The 18,354-nt window shown below is 48.0% G+C and overlaps 1 protein-coding gene across 2 annotated transcripts in view; it reads right to left on the reverse strand.

Moving 5' to 3' along the window:
- Positions 1-8,099: 8,099 nt before the first annotated feature.
- The window catches only part of XDH (xanthine dehydrogenase), a 61,464-nt gene continuing 51,209 nt past the window's right edge, over positions 8,100-18,354 (reverse strand). For both annotated transcript variants that reach the window (XM_045549335.1, XM_045549336.1), the window contains exons 31-36: positions 16,600-16,652; positions 14,706-14,820; positions 14,200-14,265; positions 12,856-13,044; positions 11,342-11,518; positions 8,100-8,665 (exon numbers count right to left, since the gene is read on the reverse strand). In XM_045549335.1, coding sequence (XP_045405291.1) covers positions 8,615-8,665; positions 11,342-11,518; positions 12,856-13,044; positions 14,200-14,265; positions 14,706-14,820; positions 16,600-16,652 — 651 coding nt within the window. In that variant the 3' untranslated portion in view covers positions 8,100-8,614. The remainder of the gene's footprint in view (positions 8,666-11,341; positions 11,519-12,855; positions 13,045-14,199; positions 14,266-14,705; positions 14,821-16,599; positions 16,653-18,354) is intronic.

Consider the following 18,354-nt stretch of genomic DNA (forward strand, 5'->3'; position numbering starts at 1 on the left):
GACAGAGGAAAATCTGGGGGTGGGGGGATAAAACGGAAGTTATAGCTGCACTTGTAACATTAATTTTTTTATCGTGGAAAAGAAATATGAATAAACATTTTTAGAACTGAGTGGGAAGTATATATGTTTCTTTTCTTTTTCTCCATATTACTTATATTTAATACATACTCTAATCATTTTTTTATTTAAGAAAAATGTTCTTAAAGGAAAAATTAGACCTTCCACAAGAAAGGAAACAAATTCACAGTGTATGTGATTATAAGCACAACATTCAAAACATGACTAACAGACCAGACGTTCCACTACTAGGTATAATGGTCCCAATACACGGAAAGGTTTTAAGGAACTAACTACAACGAAATAATTCTGTGGTCTGATAAGGGATTAGAAGCAAATACATCAGTGTTGAGTATCACCATTTACAACTCCTTTGCAGAGAGGGTAATTTACTGTGGTGGAGTGGACACCTTATGAGTGTCCACTTAGAAATAGGAATCTCTTGCTATGTCCTTGCACTAGGAGATTTCCCATCTGCAGGGCGGTTGTTATCACACATTTGCTTCACAGGACTGATACTATAACATAACCAGACAACTGAATCAGCAGAAAGGATAAGTCAGGAAACTCAGGTTTCCATTGTGTCACTGCCACCTCCAGAGTCCTCAGTCGCCTCCCCTCTGCTGTCAGGGTGGTAGGCCAGACCCAGCCTTCTCCACCTGAGCTCCACTGACATTTTAGGCTGAGTAATTCTTTGTCGCAAGGGGCTGCCCTGTGTATTTGTAAGACGTTCAGCGGCTCCCTGGACTCTACCCGCCTGATTCCAGGAGCTACCAACCCCTCCTCTAGTTTTGACAACCAAAGAGGTCTCCAGACATTGCCAACTGTTCCCTGAAGAGCAAACCTGCCCCCATTTGAGGACCACTGGGCTTGTCCCTGCAGGGAATGTCCCTTTTAGCTCCAAAATGTTATGCTCCAGTTATACCATTTGAATGATACATCTAATTTTCTCAGCACCCAGGTAAACATTAACGCATGAGAAGCCAATAATAGCCAGGAAGACATCTGGGGTCACATATGTGTGGCTGCCCAATTGCTATCTTGGGAAAAGAGGCACATTCAATGGAATTATAGAGGAAACTGACAATGCTTTGACCAGGGGACATTGTCTATTGTGAGAATAGGGCAAGTGGCCATAATGATTGAGACTCGCAGAAATTTTAGGTTATCATCAACATCAACCTAGCGCACACATTTGACCTCATTAGACTGAGTCTTGGCTCCCAATATATTGGGAATGCCCATGTACATTAAGTTACAATACAGCTCCCCAGCCATATAATACCCAGAGAGCAGAGATGCAAACATGTTATGTTTTTAAATTAGGTACATCCTGTCATAGGGTGGTTCCCAAGAAGCAAAGGTTTAGAGAAGATTTGAATGCAGAGATTTATGGGGGAGAGCTCTCAGGACGAGGAGAATGAGGGAAGTAGGGTAGAGCAGGTGAAAATGCTGAGCAAGGATGTGGGCTCAGCTGGGTCTAGTTTCAGTCTTGCCCTTTGGGTGCTCTGGAAAGGAACTGCACAACCAGAGGAGGTGGCTGCACCTTCAGGCACGAGTCCAGCCGTCTGTACCTGGTGACAGTCTGTTATCAGCTGTGACCTGCCTCAGTGTGGCCAAGGGTGCATAAACTCCCAGGAGAGGTGGCTTCTGTTATAGCTGAGGGCCATTCTCAAGATAATAGGCAGATATGATCTGTCAGCAGCCAACATTTATAGGAACTGGCAGCTCCCAGCCCAATAAAAGGATTTGATTCGCAACAGTGTCTACGACAAACACACAGTATAAACATGTTTGGACATTAAATTTAAAAAACTCTTGTGCAGAGGCTGGGAAAATCTTGGACCAGCAAAGAACTGACATTTACTGAGCACCTAACAGGTGCCAGATGCTGTAGTATCTCATTTAACTTTACACCACTGACAGTATTTCTCACTATCCTCCTTTTATAAATGAGGAAACTGAGGCTCAGAGAGTGATTAATTGGCCCAAGGGAAGAGAGTTTATGAAAATGATAGAGCAAAGGAGAGCACTCACTGGCAGCCCGTGCTCTGCTACAGCCCTGAGCTTAGCCAGCTCCTGGCGGAAGCACAAGGTACACGTGTAGCTGAGGGAGGAGAAAACCTGATTGTGGGACTTAAGGACACGAATATTGAGCTCTTCACAAGCCCATATCCTCATCAGCTGAGGTCCTCAAATTACCAAAAACTCTACTACGGTCACATCTCCCAGAGGGGTGGCACTCTTGGCTCCCAGGGGTGGGGATGTGGGGTGGAGGCTGTTGCCAGACTAGATTAGTTTACAGGAGAGCCTAGGCCCGCTCCAGAGCCACCAGCTACCATGGGACCATTGTCACCAATATCTTCAAGGGCCTATGACGTGCACAGGGTCCTTGCAAGAAGCCCTTGGCCCACCCCCAAGAGGACAAAGAACACTCCTACTTAATTTTTCCCAGGGCTGATGGCTCTCCAGGAAGATGGAGAAAGGGGCCCAGACCTAATACATTCTGTTGTACCTACATTCTGCAACCTTGGAAACACTTACCATTAAGTGAGAATCAGGGCCCCCAGGGTGTGGAGGAAGTGGCCCAAGGGCTGTTATCAGCAACCCGTCCAGTCCCCGCAATCTGAAGCCACCTGCACTCCGAAGTGGCTATTCTCTGTCTGCAAAGAGCTGCAGGGAGTCTGCCTCCTCAAGCATGTGCTTTCCTGCTAACAATGACCAGGTGGTGCCCCCTTTCCCTTGGATCCTGAGCCCAGGCTGGAAGGAAGGAGGGGAGAAAGAAGGTAGAGGTGGGGGGGGTGTGCGTGCGTGTGTGTTTTCTCCAGGGAGGGAAGCCAACTGAAATATGTAATGTAAAAAAAATGTAGAGCCAGCACCACCCGATTGAAAGAGCTCAGACTTTGACATCAGAAATCTAAGTTTAAGTCGCTGCTATGAAAATGCAAAATGGAGATGGTTGGTCAGAGGTATCCAAAAGAAGCCAGGAGGGCAGAAGGAGTTGGACCCCCAGTCACGTGCACACCTGGATGCAATCTGACCTGCTGAACTGGGGCAAAGTGTAACCCAGCTGGATTTGATCTGAACTGTTTACATGGGCCTGATCACTAACCCGGAGAAACAGCTGCACCAAACTAGATCAATCGTCAGCCGGATACATCCTAGCTGTCCATCAGCCATCATCCACCATGGACCGTCCTAACACCTTCCAGATATGTGAACTCACAGAACACCTCTGTAGGCCCCTGCTCCACCTCACCCGGGTGGAACACCATTTAGCTCCTTGCCAAGATCATGCAGCAGCTAAGTGGAGGACACAAGATTGGAACATATCAGCCGATTTCAAAGCCAGTGCTCTGATCCGCACCATCACCTTCTCCCCCGAGCCTCAGTTTGGTCGTCTGTAAAATGAGTACGATTGTAATATGTACCTCACAGGTTTGGTGCAAGAATTATGTGAAACATTGCACAGGCAAGTGCCTTGCAAATTGCTCTAAGAATGCCAGCCGTTGCCATTATCAGACAAGATTAAACAGCCTGGGTAACAAGAGAAAGCCCTTCTTCTACACTTTTGATAAAGGCTTGTGAAGATAGCTGGAAGAGGCCGATGGGATCTTCCCCCGGTCTCATCTGTGCCACTTAGTCAGCGGTGGGGAGCTGAGAGGCTCCCCCACCCAGCCGGCGCGCCGGGAAAACCACATCAGTGTGAGACGCTGAGCCGTGATAATCAATCATTTGCATCATTTGTGCCAAAATATAATATCATGAGCTGCTCTTACCTGGCTGAAGACCACAGCTGTCTGTGTACGGCCTGCTCCCCATCGCCCCACACCTCATTCTGCTCGAGGGTTTGACTCGGTCGTGCATCTTCCCTCCCGACTGAGTTCTGGAAAGCTTACTCGCCGTTTCCCTGCCCTCTTCCCCATTTAAGGCATGGCCAGAGCCTGGGAATGGCAAACACAGCGCTCCACAAAGTGCTTTTTAACCCCCTTACTCTTCCCATTCTCACCACAGCCCAGCAGGCAGGTGTGATCATCCACGCCTGGTCTACAGGTGGAAAGACTGAGGTCAGAGGAGCTCAGCGACCTGCCCAGGAGAGAAGAGGGAAGCTGAGGGGAGGCAGAGGGGTCCGGGAAGTCCATGTGTGCTATGCTCAGCTCCTAATACCAAGAGTGGGCTGAGGCGTTTGTGTGTCTCTACCGGGGCAGGTGCGCAGTCTGGCCTCGGCGGGGAGCAAGGAAAGGCAGCACCCTGCAAGGACATCAACAGCCAGGGGAGCGCCCTGGAAATCAGCGCCTAGTGGGAGGAAGAACACAGCACGTGCGTGGGCCAGTCCAACATATGTTGACAGCCCACAGATCAGGACTGGCTGAACAGAAGGGACCCGCTAGGATGCGGTGGAGACAGCAGGGTGGGAGGAGAGGGCAGCAAGCCACGTGCCACTCAGACTCTCAGAAAGCGCTCTGGGCTCCCAGCACCGACGCAGGGGCACAGCAGTACAGTGGGACAGCCTGATCACCACCCTTCTTATGCCCCTGCCCCTCAACATTCAGGACTCTATCTCAGGAAAGAGACCCTTGGTCTCCCTCTCGAGCAGTCACCAGGGCACAGTAGAGAGCCCTGCTACCTTCCGCCCTATGAAAAAGTTGGAGGGGTGGAGATTAATACTGGAACAGTGGAGGCAGGGCAAGGATGTGAGAGTATTTCTCATGGGCTATGCCCGAGCAAGCTGGCCTGCAGCTAAGTCTTCTCCTCTGTTGGGGTTGCATCGCCCCCTCCAGGCAGTCCTCTTGGGTGGCCCCTCCAGTGTGGCCACATGGCATCCTTGCCCTGCCGATGCAGGAAGTGCAGCTCACTCTTGCCCCCTTCTGTAATGCCTAGTCTGATTCAACCGCAGCTTCCCAAGGGGATCCTGTGGTTTGGGTCTCTGAGTGGCGCACTTGAAGCTCCCCCTCCCCGGCCTCATGGGGGCGACCCCTCAGACACACTGTCTCTCCTCTTTGGCAGGGAGAACTCACAGCTTGCTATCTTCAAAGAAAACCTCTCTCCCCAATCTCTCAAACTTCAATCCTTTATTCCCTTCAGGTGGGTGATGAGCTAACGGTGGCAAAATCAGTTTCCAGCCACCCTCTCTGCAAATCTTACACAGATGACTTAGATTCAGTGCCTCCCTTCGGAATGAGGGGATGTTTCTGCACTTACTGTTTTGTTCCCCATCTGTGGAACGGAGGGAAGAATCCCACTGTAGCGTCCTGTCACAGGAGCATGGGCATATAGGCATACATAGGCATATGAGCACGAGACTGTCCTTGCCACAGTGTTTATATCTAGCTGCAAGCTCTCTCTCCCTGTCTTCTTCCCAACTAGATTCCTACCATATCTCCGAGTTCCTGACCCAAAGCTTGCATAAGAGAAAGCTCATTGGACTAGTGGGTGTATGTAGTTTGGAAAACCTGGATCAGCACCCAGGCAGCCTTGTTGTAAGCCCGGCTCTGCCACTAAAGGGCCGTGGGACCCTAGAAACGTCAGTGACCCTCTGTTGGCTTTTGTTTCTCATCTCTAACACCAGGAAATTGTGCTTGATGGTCATCAAGGTCCCACCAGTTCTGGGATGCTGAGTTGGTCCAGGGAGTTGTACCAGGCCAGGACAGTGCAGTTCAAGGACAGAGATGACGCTAGACTTGCTTTGCGCAGTGCCTGACACTTCCACTCCCATCGACGGGCTGCTTTGTTTCAGGTGACAAGATCGTCACAGGATCTGTCTCCTGCCTTGGGGACATGTACTCCCCCACTTCACGATAGAGACAAATGAAAGGACAGGCTCCTAGGCCTAGGGGCAGCAGGGTGACTGCATGCCGCACCCGTTGAAGGAAGCTGTGCATTATGAATAGTCTTGTCCCAGGATCCAAAATAGGCAGCCAGTGGCCTGGCTTCCAGGCTCCCCCTCAGCTGAAGATAAAAATATCCTGGGCTTGGGGATGTTTCCAGCCGTAAATCAATCAGCTAGGACTATTTCCATCCTCGTCCTTGCCTAGCAATCCTCCTACAGCCTCCATCCTGCCCTCCTGTCCTGGCCTCCCACTACCCAGCTCTGGAGGAGGAGGAGGCCCGCCAGCCGCCCTGACGACAGCTCAGCAGCTTGTCTGTGCAGCCGGGAGAACCCTTGCCCTGCTTGCAGCCGAACGAGCTGGCATGCTCCGTGAGCCTGGTTGGCACGTGTCCACTCTGACAGGCAGATCGACTTCCAGTGTACACCAGGTTTCCCGGCCTGCAAGGCCAAGGAGCTGCCCCCAGACTGTGCCGAATGTCTGGGAGCAGATGTCTCTGAGTAGCCCCGCGGCATGGCCAGGGGTAGGGCTTACCCTTCACGTGGTTGCAAGGATTAAAGGACCTAACTGGTAAGGCCACTGGGAAGACTAAATGAGACCCTGTAGGGAAAGTATTAAGTTTGGCACGTGGCAAGTTGCAGATGCTCAGAAAATAAGAATCGCCTATCCCCTGCTAGTCGTGCATCTGGAGCTCAGACTCCCACTGCTGGCCCATGTTTTTGGAGAGATTTTTTTCAGTCTAAAACCCTAAGTCAGCTTCAAATCCAGCTCTTGGAGAGGACTTGAGGGTATTTGGTCTATGCAGAGATTCTAAATCAGCACCCTAGTGACCAACCCCACAGATGCCGGGCCAGCTGCAGGACATGCCTCATATTCAGTCTTCTACTGCCCTCTGCAGGCTATAGACTGTACTGCAGGCAGCCTTGACTTCTTGTGCAACGCGGAAAAGACCAAAGACACCTCCCTTCATAGACTGGGGCACTTGCACTTTACAGATTGGGACAACAGGGCAAGGCAAGAAGTCGTATTGTGGAGGACAGCACCTCAGAGTATCACCATGATTTATAGTTCACAAAGCACCTGCGTGTTGGATTTTCATGACCCTGTGCTCTCACATGGGTACCTAAGCACAGAAGGGACTGCAGGGTCATTGCTTCGCCCTGAGGTCCTCACCAGTGACAAGCCTCAGGCCCTGCCCAAGAACATCCCAGAAAAATCATCTGAAATGGACCTGCACAGATCTCAAGGTAAATAACTCTCTGATTTTTAAAGCTCTTTTGCCTCGACCAAGCTATAAACAGCCAGGGTATCTAGAATACTCTGAAGATGGGAATTTTTTGAGGAAGTGGGGGGTGTGTGTGTATGTGTGTGTGTGTGTGGTGTGGTGTGTGTTTCCAAGAAATGAAGGCTGATCAAGACAGGGACGATACTAGCATTTAGTGTGATTATGATGATTGATAAGCATGTCTCACATGCCCACCAGCTGGAGTTTATTAGTGACATCAAGCACCAGTTCAGCTACGTTGTTTCCACTGTGCTCCTTCCCTGGTGAGAACCGTGGATTCTGTCTGGCAGAGGCTGGGGGTTTTATACAGTGAAGGCACACGACCACGTCACATCATCCACCCAGCACCACATAGGGATGAAGTTACGCATTGGAGCAACAAAAAGGGATGTTTGTTTTTCTCCTGTTTTCTTAACCAACCACAGGAAGTTGAGGGAATCTAAGCAGAGTCCATTAGGCCCACATATCATACAATAGTAAGGGAGCCAAGTCTTTAATCTCTTATATAACTGGAGTTTTCAGGGCATATATTTATAGACTGTTAGAGCAAGAGAAGACCTTAGAGATTATTCCAGTCCAGCCCTTTAATTTTGCAGTAAAATGAAGCACAGGAAGGGGAAATGTCAGTCCAAGATCACAGAGATAGTGAGACCCAGCTGGGATGAGAACCCAGGCTCCTTGACTCTTTTTCCTCTGGCTGATCTTTATTTTGAGAGCACCATTTCTAGGTGGAATTACTCTGGCTTCAAATGCAGAAGATTTTTAAACCTAACTTTTTTTTTCTTTTTGGAAGATACACAAAGAGGAAGGGGAGGAGATCTAGCAGGCTGAAGGTCAACGTGCTCAATAATTGAGTTGGTTGGATTTTTGCATTATGGGGTATTCTTACTTTATGTAGCTTAACAAAATTGGATCCAATTAACCCTGAATTTGTTTTATTCTTTATTTTCTCCAGTGACTCAGAGGGAGTTAGAGGTTTTAATCTCACCCACTGCCTCACTGCAAAATTTGAGTATGGATCTGAGGTTATGATATGAGGTTCATTGGTTTAAAGAAAAGGCTTTCTGAGGAAGGCACACAGATTTAGAGTAACTTCAGTCTGAACCTCTGAAGGTTTGTGGGAATCCTCTTTGAAGGACAGACACCATCAGCACTTGAAGTTACGCAGGCTGTCCGGTGAGTGGACAACTCTTCCTAAACCTATTTCAAATACATGATTAAAACAGAAATGACCATAATTGCATATTCACCACTTAGGCCTAACAGTTCTAAATTTGCTTTTGATCAAAATCTTCCAATGCATTCAATTTTCTTCCAAATGCCATCCTGATGAGTCACAGCTTTGTCATCATGCGACTTTTATAGATCCAGGTTCTGCAGTACGTGCTTCTGCTCCATGGAAGCTCCCACACAGCACAAGAAGACTCTGCTGGGGACGTTCTCTTCAGACCCTCAGAGACCAGGGTTTGCAGTTTTCCGTTGCACCAGTGACACACTAGAAAGGAACGGCAGAGCTCTCTTTGCCAAGGTCTCCTGGTAGTGCCCCTCCCACCCTCTCACATATGCACACCTCCCACCACTGCCAGCCATCATTCCAGGACTAAAACCATTCTGCAGTCCCCAACATTGGGAATGCCCCAGGGCAGGACCCCTTAATCTCCTAGTCATTCACTTATTGTTACTGAGCACGTTCCATGCGCAGGCACTCTCTTAGGCTCTGGAGATAGGGTGATGAACAGAGTAGAAGTGGCCCCTTCTTAGGTGGCACTCACATTCCTTATAAAGCATGGTGTGCTCACAGACTCAACCACTATGTGATTCCATGGCAGGGATTTAAACATCACTGGCGTGTTGTAACATAGAAAAGTATCTTTAAGTCTGGGGTCTCATAGGGGCTCTTAAAATGACTGAGTTCTCAAATAACTCAACAGTAAAAAAATAATAATAGTCCCATGAAAAATGACCAAAGGACATGAACAGACATTTCTCAAAAGAGGCCATACAAATGGCCAACAGATACATGAAAAAATGCTCAATACCACTAATCATCAGGAAATGCAAATCAAAACCACAATGACATATCATTTCAACCACAGTTGGAATGGCAATTATTAGAAAGACAAAAAATTACAGAAGTCGCGAGGATGTGGAGAAAAGGGAACTCATACACCATTGGGGGAGTGTAAATTAGTACAGCCACTATGGGAAACAGTATGAAGACTTCTCAAAATACTGAAAATAGAACTACCATATGATCCAGTAATCCCACTATTGGGTATGTATCCAAGGAAAAGAAATCAGCATATCAAAGGGATATCTGTATTTGCATGTTTATCACAGCACTATTCACAATAGCAGAGGTATGGAATCAACCTAAGTGTCTGTCAACAGATGGTTGGATAAAGAGAATGTGGTATATATATATGCAACGGAATACCATTCAGCCGTAAAGAAGAATGAACTTATGTCATTTACAGCAACATGGATGGAACTGGAGGTCATTATGCTGAGTAAAATAAGGCAGGCACAGAAAGACAAATGTTACATGTGCTCATTCATATGTGAGAGCTAAAACACTTGATCTCACGGACATAGAGAACAGAATGGTAGGTACCAGAGGCAGAGAAGAATGTGTGGGTGGGAGGGGGAAGAATAGTTGGTTAATGGGTACAAATCTACAGTTAGATAGAAGAAATAAGTTCTAATGTTTGGTAGCAGAATAGGGGGACTGTATTTAGCAACCATATTTTGTATATTTAAAAGTAACTAGAAGAGAGGACTTGAAATGAAATCAACACATACAAATGACAAACACTCAAGTTGATGGACACCCCAAATCCCCTGACTTGACCATTATACATTCTGTGCATGCAACAAACACTCACATGTACCCTATAAATATGTAAAATATTATGTATCAGTGAAAGAGAAATTAAGATTTTAAAAAAAGGATCAAGTTCTGCATCAGATTATGTGTGAGGAGCTAACCTTGCAAACTGTATGAGCCTCTTGGAGTCATGCAATACTCCTACTCTCCGGGAAATGGGGTTTGGGTAACTCAGCACTGAGGGCTATGGCGGGCCGTGGGAAGGTTGCCCCACAGCTGTGGCTGTCCTCACTGCCTGGGAGCTGCACACATGGTCTGTGTGGTTCTCACCCCACAGCTAAAACTATTGGCAGACCTGAGGGAGGCAGGGTGGAGACCTGCACGCCTCCTTCATCCACAGTGCTGAGGTTAGTGATGGCAGATCTGCTGCCCTGGGGGGTCTCCTGTACTCTCCCCATGCCTGGAACACTTTTGGACCATTAGTACCCACTTTACCCCTAAATCCAAAGGGCCTATTGGATTTCAAAAGGAGGAAACCCAACCTGAGCATCAGGAAGAACCCAGTACTGCTAACTCAACAGAGGTTGTGGTTGCAAAGGCAACTGGAGAGCTCTGTAAATGCAGTGTCCAAACAGACTGAGCTGATTCTGAGATTCCAGCAGTGGAAGAAGCTGGAACCCTACAATGGTCTTCTTTTGCCAGGCATTGCCCACTAAAAATATCACATACCTGCTTCCCAAAGTGATTCCAATGACTATGGAATTCCTCTGCTACTTTCTGCTGCATATACTTCCAAGGTAGTAATTGATAAGCATATAACATAATCATCTGTTTTCCCAAGGTTGCAAAGTGCCCAAGGGCACCTGTGTGTCCCCAGTACCAGCACGGTGCTTGGAATAAATGTGGTTGATCTAATTCATTGTTCCCTCTTTTTCCCTCCATTTCTGTATACTCATACAGTGTCTTTAACAAAGAAAGATCCCAAAAAGCTCATAACCTACGCTAAAGATTAGGCTCTCTAGACTTTTATCCATCACCTTTATAGATCAGGCTTTCTAGACTTTTATCTAGATAAGGATGATGGATAAAAATCTAGAGAGCCTAATCTGTGGGTGATGACTATGCATCATCCATTCCTCCCACCTCTAGTCCCAGCTACAAGTTGTGGCTTTAAGGGGGTTTCTCATTATTCTCCTGCAAGTTCACATGGGTGCCTCATGCTGCAGAGTGAAGGGCAGCTGTTGACGCAAGGCTGCCAGTTGAGGGAGAGCCCGACATCCCTCCTCCCTGCAGAACGATCCCCAGCCTCCCCCGGACTGAGTGGGCACAGGAGAGGCATCATACCAGGGTGGTGAACTGGTCCACACAGGCGTTGCGGATCTTCTCCGGGGTGGCAGGGCTGTCTAGCCGGAAAAGTTCCTTTATGTTATTGTCTGTGTGCTGAGCTCGGGCTGCACGGATGGCGTCCTTGATGGCAAAGAAGATGGAGGCAGCCAGAAAGAGGGGCGGCTCCCCAACAGCCTGAACGGACAGGGCAGAGGGCAGGGGGTCAGGCGAGTGGCCCCAGCCTCCGCGCCACCACACAGACCCTGCGGCGTTCCTGACCTGGAGAGCTGGTGATGTCAGGGAAGCCCCCAGCCAGCACTACTGGGGCCACACCACACACAGCAGGAAGGCACATCTGAAATTCATCAGGGACTGAGAACAATCAGGCTAGTACACGACTGGACCTCAGGGGCATATTTCTTTTAACTCTTGCTGTATAATTTTCTCTGATGACACCATGCAAATATCATGCACCATTTAAAGTTATCCTAGACCATTGTATTTTAAAGACCACAAAATCTGACATCATGGTAACCCTTTCCTCACCGTCAGGAGCCTAGGAGAACGATCTAGCTGCAGCTCTGACACCAACATTGACAGGCACCATAATCATACTTACAGCATCTGCTGGAATTGTAGGCATAATGACAAACAAGAATTAAAACACTTTCTAGCAGAGGTTGGTTTTCTCTCCCCAAAGCATAGATCAGAGAGCACTTATATCGGAATCATTAAGGATACTTGCTAAAAATGCATGTTCTGGGGCTCTACCCCAGACCACGTGAATCAAAACTGCTGGGGGTGGGCCCCGTACAGGTGCATTTCTATCATGAGCCACAGTGATCCCAATGCATGGTAAAGCGTGAGAGCCAACGGCAAGGGTCACAATGTGTCCATACACACACACATGAGAAGAACAAATGGGTGTGTCACTGGTTACCAGTGATTAATTGTCTTCCTTTTGACCTAGGACATGAATCAGCTAAATAATTTTTCAGTCATTTTTTTTCATAGTTATTGGAGACAGGGGAGAAACAGAGGAGAGTTATTCACAATCCTCCAGGCATGTTGATCTGGTCTTAAGTTTGGGTCTCAGCAACAGAAGGAGATGGAAGAGTGTGTGCAGAGGTGCCGCCCCCTCTGCAGGGAATACACTGACTCCCAGGGACCACAGCAGTGCTGCATCCGTGCGGCCATCTCTGAGGATCGGGCACCAGTGATGCAGGCCTGAGATATGGGCATGAGCCAGGATTGAACCTACAGGATTTGGTTAAGGAAGCCCTCTAAGTCCACCCAAAGGAGCCAGCCTCAGCCACACTCAGGTGGTGGCCTCAACCCAATTCTACTGGTTCTCAGGCAGGACTGCCCTACCCCCTACTACCCTCACCAAGGCCAGTGTCAAACCCTCTTCCTTTGTCAAGACCTGTCCCTTGCAGAGACACCAGGTGGGTGGTTGAGGCCCCTCGGCACCCCCACCCCATGGCTTCACACAGGGCAGATCAGATGGCAGCACAGACCCAGAGCCACAGTACCTTGGAAGCATAGATGGCCTTCTTGTTGGGGCAGTCACGGAGCAGGGACACCCTGAACTCAACAGGGATGCTGCCAAATGCAGGGATCTTGTAGGTGCTGGGGCCCCGGGTGTGCAGGCTCCCCTCCGGGGAGTAGTGCAGCTCCTCCAGGGTGAAGAGACCAAGGCCCTGGACAAATGCCCCTTCTACCTGCAGGACAGACAGAGACCATGGTTACCCTGCCTCCCTCCTCCCTGAGGACAGATGCCACTTGCCACAGTGGACACAAGGAAGCTACAACAGCCCTCTACAGCTAACCTGGCTCCTGCCCAGCCCTGGGATAACCTGTCTGGACTTTCACGGGCTTTGGCTCTGGCACAGCAAAGACGTTAACACTGAAGGTCAGTTTTAGAGCTTGTCAGGGTCACACAGTGGGAGGCATATTTTCCACTAAAACCTGCTGCAGTGCAGATGGAGATGTTCCTTCCGTGTCAACACTGGGGAACTGGTGACCCAAAGCTGAGGAACAAGCTCACAGGAGGAACTTCTTGGATAGCAGATTCTTTGAGACCTACCTACAGACTTTTGAACTCCCACCCCTGACTGTCCTTTGGAGGAAGTGCCCCTGCTGTACCTTACAGATCTCTTCTAGGGCACCTGCCATGCTAGACTGGCCCACGTGTCTGCTTTCCCAGCCCCCTGCTCAGAAGAGTGATATGTGGCACCGCAGCTGAATGGGGATTGGGGAGAGACTGGCTGTTAACCATCTTTGGATCTGCAGTCCCTGCCCATACCAGGGGCTCCCCAAATGGCTGGTCATAGTAGGGGCTCCCCAGTGGTTGAATTCATGAACAGACTGACTAATGACTAGATTTCTGTATACTCAGTAATTGCTCATTTTTGAGAAAAGCTATATTTTCTACCAAATGCTCAATACTTGAACTCTAGATTCCTCCTTCTGTTTTCTCCCATTTCACCTATTCTGCTCAATAACCCTGTGTTTTCCTAAAATGATTTTCTTTGGGCCGTCCCTTTGCTCCTCCTGCTTGAGCCCTTGTCTTCCGCTCCCAGGGCGCTCCACCACCCACTGCGTGGCAGCATTTACTTCCAGGGTTTCACCATCCATCGTCTTGTTCTCTGAGGGTAAGTGCCATTTCACATCAATCCATATTGGTTTGCTTTCTGCCTTAACCGCTGGGTGGGCTATCGTCAGTCTAAATCCCACTCTGGGGAGACTCCCTAGGTACCATGTTCTGATCGCCTAAAGACGACATTGGACAATGTGCTGTGGCTGGTGACCCTAACAGGGGATGGGGCACATCGGCGGCCAAGTCCACCATCACTCTGGTCCCCTGGGAGCCTCACCTGCCCAATATCAATAGCAGGATTCAGACTGGAGCCAACATCCATGACGATGTCTGTGCGGAGGTTCTAAAGTAGACAAAAAATGGAAGCAGTTTGAGAAGAAAGGGATATTTGCAATATGATAGATGGGTTTGGTGACACTCAGACTGTAAGTGCTTCCCCAAGCAGAAAGCTCTGGGCATGCTCAGGCAGAAATGTTAGTGTTCTCACCAAGCCTCTACGGCCATCATCACTGCTGGAGTTTGAGTTCTTAGCAGCTAGGTGGGGAGAAGGGAGTGGCAAGGACCTCTCAGTAATCGGAAATAACTATGCACACATCACGTGTGAGTGGTAAGGACAGGTTCCCAGGGACCTGGGGCTTCGAACTCAAGTCTGGGGAGATCATGTAAAGAAGGGGTCAACAAACTGTGACAAGTAAAAATTATGTGAAATTCAAATTTCAGCATTCATAAATAACATTTTATTCTATTCTCTCCCTTAGTACTAAAGTCTTGCAAACTTCTTACCTTGTGATCCCCTGTTAAGCAGTCAATTTCTACTTCAGAGCAAGCCACCCCATAGGTGAAGTAGTGGAAGGGGTTCCCTGAGTTCGTCTCAAAGCTGTAGCCAATGTTAGGTGTTCTGGGAGAGAAAAGAGAAGATACCCCACGGGTATTAAGTTGAACACAGCCCCTTCCCCATGCACACATGAACAGCTTGTCCTACAAAATCTTTAAACCCTAAAAGTTTTATTTTGTCATTTGGCTGTCCATGTGTTTTGAACAATTTGAACCTGTTAATGAAACCTAGGCATTCCAGAGCATTTTATCTCGTCTCTCCTTTATTTTGCCAATGTTCCTTCTATAATCACTCTGTACAGCCTCTACATGGTAGAAACAGAGGTGACAGGTTTGTCTGAGCTCACGAAGGACACGAAAGTCACACTCTAAAGGATCTACTGAATTAGAATCCAAGGTCTTTAGAACTGAAGGTTCTGCCTGTGGTAGCCATTGGGATGCAGGCTGTTCACCTTTCTCAAGGTGAAAGTTAACAAGATCAGTATCTCACACTGACCTGGGTGCATCTTTAAGAAACCACTCCCCACGGGCTGGCCCCTTTAAAAATTCAACAAATGATTTGAAGAAAATGTTATTAATAGAAACAAATGCTCCCTCATACATTTTTTTCTTTTCCAATTCTCAGTACCTTATACAATTCCAATTTTGCAAAAGTCACACGGTGTGTATGTATTATGTATTTGTGTGTATGTGTGTATTCACACACTCACAGTTTATAGTACACTGTATCTATGTTATTCTATACATTACACAGAAATAACATAAACTGATATGGCCAGAATCTGCACAAAAACAAAACCAATACAGGGCTGAAGGAAAAGACTTATCCCAGGAGAAACCACCACCTTCTTGACCCCTGACTTCACCATGTTCATCTGGGTTCACCTTTATAAAACCCTAGTTTTATGAACTCCAAAAATGTCACAGGACCTTATGAGAAAATCTTCATTATTTTATGCTTATGTTGGCCAAATATTGCATAACCCAGGAAGCATTGGCAAAGCATTTCTTTGCCTAATATATATAATGTGTATTAATACTCATTTTTTATATAATGTGTTCTATGTGTCATTATACGTTATATTATAATGTTATATTATCTATATGTTCATATACTCAAAAAAGATATTTTAAAGCAAACATTGAAATGTTTTCCAAATCTATTGATCTGTGAAAGAAATGGTCCTAGTAAGATTTCCCAGAGTTGGCTAAAACATTATGACTCACAGTAAATATTATCATATCTTTTCACAGCTTTTGAGTCAGACTGGTCTCCAGCTAGTCACCCTGCTACTGAATTTTAAAGTTGCCGAAGATATATGCCCTCTTCTAAATCTCACTGCATTAACAAGTTTCCATTGTATTCTGCATTTTGGAATGAGACCCCGTGCTCTAAATCCTCCTCTTGTTCTTTTGAGGGAAAACCTCTACAAAGAAATCCAGCGCACGGTACAAAGAGAACACCAGACGCCCTAGTCCGTGCAGGAGAACCGTGAGGGAGGAGTGGAAGGTGGTCAGCCCAGCATGCTGTAGATGAGGAAATGGGTCCAGAGGGAACCAATGATTTCCCCAGGGGAAACAGTGCACTTTGAGACCAGAACTAGAACAGAACACAGGTCTTCTGAGACAGCAGCTGGTGCTTCTGCCTCCTTGGCACACAGTTCTGTAATCCCACTTCTTTTAGAGCATCTTTAGACTGAAATTAGTGGACATCCCTTGGAGAGAGGAGTTTCACTGGCACTGCTCTCTCCTGACCCCAGGCTGGCAGGACTCAGTGCTGGAGGGGCCCTGGGGGTGAGGAGGACGCACGCTGGGAGCTGCACGAGAACGGCACGGTACTTACTTGTAAAACCCAGTGGCAGACAAGCTCACGGCGTCCAGGTAGGCAGCTGTGACCTGAGGAGAGGAAATGGCCATCAGGAAAGGGCAAGAGTGGTTTCCAGAAACCCTGACCTGCTCAAGCTTTCATGAGCCCATCCCGTCCATCTGGAAGCCCATCACTCCTCACTGGTGACTCCCACTTCCACGCCTAATCCCGCATTCTCACTGCGCCACCTGCACCAGGTCCTCACCTCCTGGAGCCTGGGGTGCTGCCACAGCCTCTCGCCTGGTCTTCCTGCCTCATGTCATCTCCCTAACATACCACACTGACCATGCCACTGCCCTACTCTAGCGCCTTCAATGACTCCCCATCGCCTAGAGAGCAAATGCCTGACGTTAAGGACCACAGTCTTCTCCCTGGCTTTTTGTAGCACACCATGGCCAGCCCAGCCACACTCAAGTGTTAACCCTCTCCCAACCCTCCTGTGTCCCCACACCTCAGCACCTTCATTCATATTGTTCCTCCCCTGCATCTGTCCAAATCCTTCTCTCCCCTCAACAACTACCTCAAACTTGCCTCTCCAATCACTTCTCCTTGGGGATTACTCCCTACTCTGGCCATTATAAAAGCAACTCTATTGTGCTCATGTGATACTTAACATGTTAGCCTTGTGTCTTTACTTATACATTCCTGTCAATAAAGCTATCCCTCCACCCTATGTCTCTAACTAGATAATGGTTTTGGTTTTTTGTTTGTTTGTTTGTTTGTTTTTTCGGTGTTTGCAGCACTAGCACAACACTAAGATTTAAGTTGTGTTTGATACAATTTGTATCATCAACCACCAACCTCTTTCCTATGTACCACATGCTACTTAGCACTTTGCCTACACTATCTTACTTAGTATTCACTACAACTCTGTAAGAGCTGTACTATTATTACCCTCATTTTATAGATGGGAAAAATAAGGCTTAGAGAAAAAGACTTTAACCTAAGACCTGCACTAGTCATACATCAGTAATAGAAGGTGTGTGCATGTGCATGGGCGTGCACGTGTATTACATGTGCTTGTGTGTTGGTGACAGTGGCTCATTTACTGGAGTTACCTGCTTATGAGGAACACTAGACTACATGGCTGGTGGTTGAGGACAAAGCTCAGATCAACAGGTCAGACAGTAGAGAACTGCTGTCACGGTTGTTGTTGAAAACATTTAAATTGCCTGACAAATCCACCCAGAAACCCAAACCACCAAAATCGAGCTACATTCCCATGTCATTCATGCACACAGTCTCTGTGAGTGTGGGAAGGGAAGGTCATGGGAGGCATAGTAAGAGGAGTAGGTCTGAAAGAGTAATGTATTTTGACTGCTGAGGGCTCTGAGCTGGCCCACGTGCAGCACGTTGTATGTGTCACCATCATGCCCAGCTCTGGGGGCTGAGGGAGCTGAGCCGCCATTGGTATCTCCGCCTGTCGGAGGAGCCGCCATCTCCCGCCTGAGGGAGACTTCCCTGCAGCCTCCGTCTGAGCAGTTCTGACTCGCAGCCCTCTGATCCAGAAGTCAGAGCACTGGGCGTGAGTGCTTGTCCTGTCACTCCTGGAATCACAGGAATGACGTAAGCTCTCAGGTGACGTCTTCACCCTGCTCTCCCACAGAGGGAGCCTCGGTGGACCCCAACTCGAGGGCTGGGTGACAGGACTGGCTGCCAGGGGCGACTCTCTGAGAGATGGGGCTTGAGGGAAGCCAGGCTCAGTGAGGCTCCCAGACAAGTGGGGCGCAG

This window comes from Lemur catta, chromosome 4, assembly GCF_020740605.2.
Source record: "Lemur catta isolate mLemCat1 chromosome 4, mLemCat1.pri, whole genome shotgun sequence".
Classification (NCBI taxonomy): Eukaryota; Metazoa; Chordata; class Mammalia; order Primates; family Lemuridae; genus Lemur; species Lemur catta.